This window comes from Apis dorsata, unplaced genomic scaffold, assembly GCF_000469605.1.
Source record: "Apis dorsata unplaced genomic scaffold, Apis dorsata 1.3 scaffold_73, whole genome shotgun sequence".
In the NCBI taxonomy this organism is placed as follows: Eukaryota; Metazoa; Arthropoda; class Insecta; order Hymenoptera; family Apidae; genus Apis; species Apis dorsata.
In genome coordinates, this window is record NW_006263371.1 from 690,402 (window position 1) to 694,898 (window position 4,497).

The window sequence follows — 4,497 nt, forward strand, 5'->3', positions numbered from 1 at the left end:
CTGCGTTCCCTTTTGCGCGATCGTGACCCCGTTTCTTCGATGACCGACACTCCGTGGCTGCTTGGCCGCCATTAGAGGAGCCGAGAGCAGGGGAGAGAGAAAGAGAAACGAGAGCAACCGAGGCGAAACGAAGACGATCGTAGTCTCCCGTCACGAGCTCCCTGTCTACGTTCACATATACAGGCGTTTATCGCACATATACGTACACACAGAGAAACGGCCTCTGACGATATATGTGTTCGTGCAGCGTGCTGTTGCGTAGAGGAAGAAGGACACGAGGAAAAGCAGCGCGGCCAAGCGAGACGGACGATGCGTGAGAGCTCGGGGACCATGGACTCTTGACAGTGAATCGATTCTCTCGCGCTGCCCTGACCTCGTATTCCTTGCCGCAATTTCGGTCGACGAACGAATTATCGAGGTCAACGACTAGCGTAGTAGTTTCGTACCTCGTGTAAACAGAGTGTATTGCACGCCGTCGCGAAAGGAAAAATCTGAGGAAATAATCGAACGTTAAACGAGACCACGTAGTTATACGTGAACAATAAAGCCGCTGTGTGCGTGCGACACGGCACAGTGGCCGAGATTTTTTTCCCAACGGAAGTGACGACGAAAATTGAGACGGTGGAGTCGAAGGAACAGCAAACGGTGGTCCTGAAGGTGGAGCAGGCTGACGAGATGCTGCAGACGGTGCCTCGTGTGCCTGTCGCAGGGATTAAGCGACGATGGGGTAACAGGCACACCGGAAGTCTGCAGGAGTCGAGTCCAGAAGTTTCAAGCAGCGGCGTGTTATCGCCACCGCCGAATTTTCAACCCTCCACGCCGGAAAGTGCGGTTGTGAAGAGCGAAGAACTCCAGCTGTGGGATTTAGACCTTCATCGGGGTCTACAAACGAATGGGGATCATTATCGGGCTACCATCACCGCTACAACTAATACTACAGTGTTGCCAACGGTCACCGATCCTGCCTCACCATTCACCACCCCCATCGAAGGTTTGTGTATTGGTGACTTTTCTCTCCATCGTGTATCGTTTATCGCGTTACGTAAGCGAATCGTTGATACTTGCACTTGAATTGTCGCGTATCAGGATGCTTTTGCCAATGTCATTCTTTTTTTAAACAAAAATTATATGATTTTCCTTTCTTGCTATTTAGATTTTTAAATTACGAAATGAATCTTTATAGAAATTTTGATGGATACTATTTTTTCTGATCATATTTTTAAAGGATTTTTTATTCAAGAGAAAATCTAGCGAATTTAAATATAATATAATAAATTTAAAGACTATTTTTCATTTGGAAAACTTTTAATTGGCTAGAAAAGAAAAAAAAAATGTTTTATTTAGTAAACCCGCAAATATTAATTTATGCTTTTATAATTAACAATATTATCTTTTATTTCTTGTATGAAGTCGAATAGAAAAGGAAAAAAAAGAAAAAAAATGAATGAATTTTAATTTTAATGCAACTTTTCTCTACTTCGATGTTTTTATTTATTCACATAATCTTTTCATATTATAATGGAATAATCATTTTTGCTTTTAATTCCAATTTAATTTAAAATTATAATCAATTATAACTCAATTATAAAATTTTTTTTTTAATTAATTCTATTTCTTGAAAAACTTAAAACAATTGAAGTAAAATGTGCTTGAGGGATCGAAAGTCGAAGAGTTGACCGCCTCTGCCAGCCAATAAACGTCCTTTAAAGGTGATCGACCTACACACGTTAGCTCGGTGTTTCGTTAGAAAGCGACGAAACTGGTGTTGTTGTTTTCTTTTTCTTTTTTTCTCTCTCGAAATACCAGGCGTGCCTATTTTTACCTGGTTTTCTTTTTCTTTAGCGGGAAATCGTGTCGAGGCCGATCGAACCGGATCAAAAGCGAGAAACAACGTCCTCATAGGACCCCGTAACGGCATTCGTCATCGATTGCGCCATGTTGCACCATACCTGGCGCCGATTGCACAATTCCACCATCTTTGTGGTGTATCCGTTTTTTTTTTTTTTTATTTCTTTACCAAAATTTTTTTATTTGTTCGCTTCCTTTTTAATTTCTCATTTCCGCGTTTTATTTCCCCCCCCCGTTATCACTGTGTTACGACTTGCCTATTGCAATCCACAAACTTCCTGAAACTTGTGTTTGTTTTGTTGAATGATTGTCTACTTTGCCAATGATCAATTTTTTTTTTTTTTTTTCGCTTCTTTTTTAATTTTTCTTTTCCGCGTTTTATTTCCCCCCCCCCCGTTATCACTGTGTTACGACTTGCATATTGCAATCCACAAACTTCCTGAAACTTGTGTTTGTTTTGTTGAATGATTGTCTACTTTGCAAATGATCAATTTTTTTTTATATTATGAGAAATTCTCAAGTAAAAATTTTATAGTTTTGTCCATGCCAAAGAATTTTTCTACATATATATAAATAATTCTAGTATATATAGTACATTTATAATGCTTTGATAATTTGAATTAAAATTTTTTTTAGTTTTTTTATGAATTAAAAAGATTCAATTTTTAATTTTACAATTTTTACTTTACATGTAGTGATACATATAGTGATACGATTGTGATCTTCAGATGATCTTGATTGACGACAAGTTCTTATAGATTATCTGAGTTTGTTTGATAGTAATAATTATTATATAAAAATAATGAAATATTTACTTGATCAATACTTAAAAATTTTGAAACTGGAAAAATGATCTCATAACTATCGATAATTAAAAACATTCTATGAAGAATGATCAATCTTTTGAACCAAGCGACGTAAAGGTTTACCTTGTACAAGATTAATTAAGATCGCACGAAACGTATTAAAATTATTTCCTAGAATGTTTAATTATCGATTTCCGTAACTTCGTAATTTAATTATCGTAGATCATTGCATCCAAGACATGACGTACACGATGACGCATTTTATATATACGTAACTCTCTGTCGTTTGTTCTGTCAGTTCAGAAACTTAGTAGTTCTCTTATTTTATCACAATGAGTCAACATCCTCTAATTAAGTCTAGTAGTTAATTTATATTTATTCGATTAATGGAACGAGATTTTAAAAGGTCTAAATTAAATTATGATCAATAGTTCATTATTATTTATTTTTTTTTATTTTTAAAATGACAAAAATATCGAAAAATGTATAAATATCTCGTTGTCTTAAAAATTTTATGAAAAATTAATTCAAAGTATAATCCATAAATTCTTGGATTTAATTATCATAGCGTCAACAGGATAAATTTCTTTGAATAAAATTCTCATTGGACTCGGTTCAAACGTGGAAATTCTAATTCATAACAAATGCAATCTTTAACTCGAATAATAATTTTTCAATGATGAAATCCTAATGTATCGAAAACTCGATAAAATTCTCGAATAAACGAGAGTGAACACCTTCCCTTCCTTCTCGATGTTTCGTCTCATCATTTTCATTCTCGTACTCTCTTCACGGGTTTATTGCATCGTGTGACGTGTGTCCACCGCTGGTATGTATATATCAGCTTTAAATAACACGTTGTGTCACGTATATGTCAGTGCTCTGCTCGCGGTGGGACCATTGTGTTTTCGTTTGCAGTCGCGGTACCGATGACCCGGAAACTAGGTCACGGTCCTTCGGTTTTTCCTCCTGCGAATGATTCATCACAAACAGGTTATTCTTCTTATCTTGTAACATTTTTTTTTTTTTTGTCTTTATATAAGATCTCGCGCAGAAAAATTTTATAAAAAAATTTCTTACTCTGTATCGATGTTCTATTATTATAAGTTCTAGGGAATTATTTATCGCGTATTGACGCTCTATTGGGAATTCTAGGGAATTTTTTCTTTTAATCTAGAAAACATAACGTAGTTAAACTATGCTATTAGCTATACAATAGCGGATTTATTTCGGTGGATGATTGAAGATTCAAGAAAAAGCTATTTCAAAATAAAAATATTGAGCACGTATCAAATATTTCTTCTTTCGAGTTAATTTAAATCAAACTAACCGCTTAATTTGGTGATTACGTGAAATATGAATTACGTGAATGTGTTTGGAAAATTTTCAATCAAAAATAATTCATCCATCGACGAAAGTCTCATGGAATCAGTCGCAATTTTTAAAGCCACCAAATCGAAAGGATCGTCTACTTCTTTTGTTTAATCGATGATAATCGGTTTCCACTCCCCCCAGGAGGCCGTTCCTCCCATCCCATCCCTACAGTTCTGTGAATGCAATCGAGTGAGTGCACGTGGTGGATCGTTCCTCGACGCCCCGTAATCGACATGCCAGAGTAGTTCGGGCCCCGAAGTGCACGTGATGCCTCGTCCCTCTCGAAATGGGTCATCGAATTCCACGCGAGAACGGGGATAATACCGATCGCCTCCTTCGAACGTGCTAGATTCGTAGGGGGATTCGTAAATATTCGGCCACGAATATTCGGCGACGGTGGACCGTTAGACGCCGTTGTGTCCGTGTTGTGTGTGGAGAAACTGGCCACGGACACGAAAAAAAAAAAAAA

The 4,497-nt window shown here is 37.0% G+C and overlaps 1 protein-coding gene across 2 annotated transcripts in view; it reads left to right on the plus strand.

Annotated features, from left to right (window-relative positions):
* Positions 1-6: 6 nt before the first annotated feature.
* Positions 7-4,497, plus strand: part of LOC102672970 (ecdysone receptor-like) — an 18,233-nt gene continuing 13,742 nt past the window's right edge. Inside the window, exon 1 of one of the 2 annotated variants that reach the window (XM_006610321.2) lies at positions 7-991. In XM_006610321.2, the coding sequence (XP_006610384.1) occupies positions 676-991 (316 nt within the window). In that variant the 5' untranslated portion in view covers positions 7-675. Of the gene's footprint in view, positions 992-3,496; positions 3,648-4,497 lie in introns of those variants that run through there. The other variant, XM_031515495.1, reaches the window with a different exon arrangement.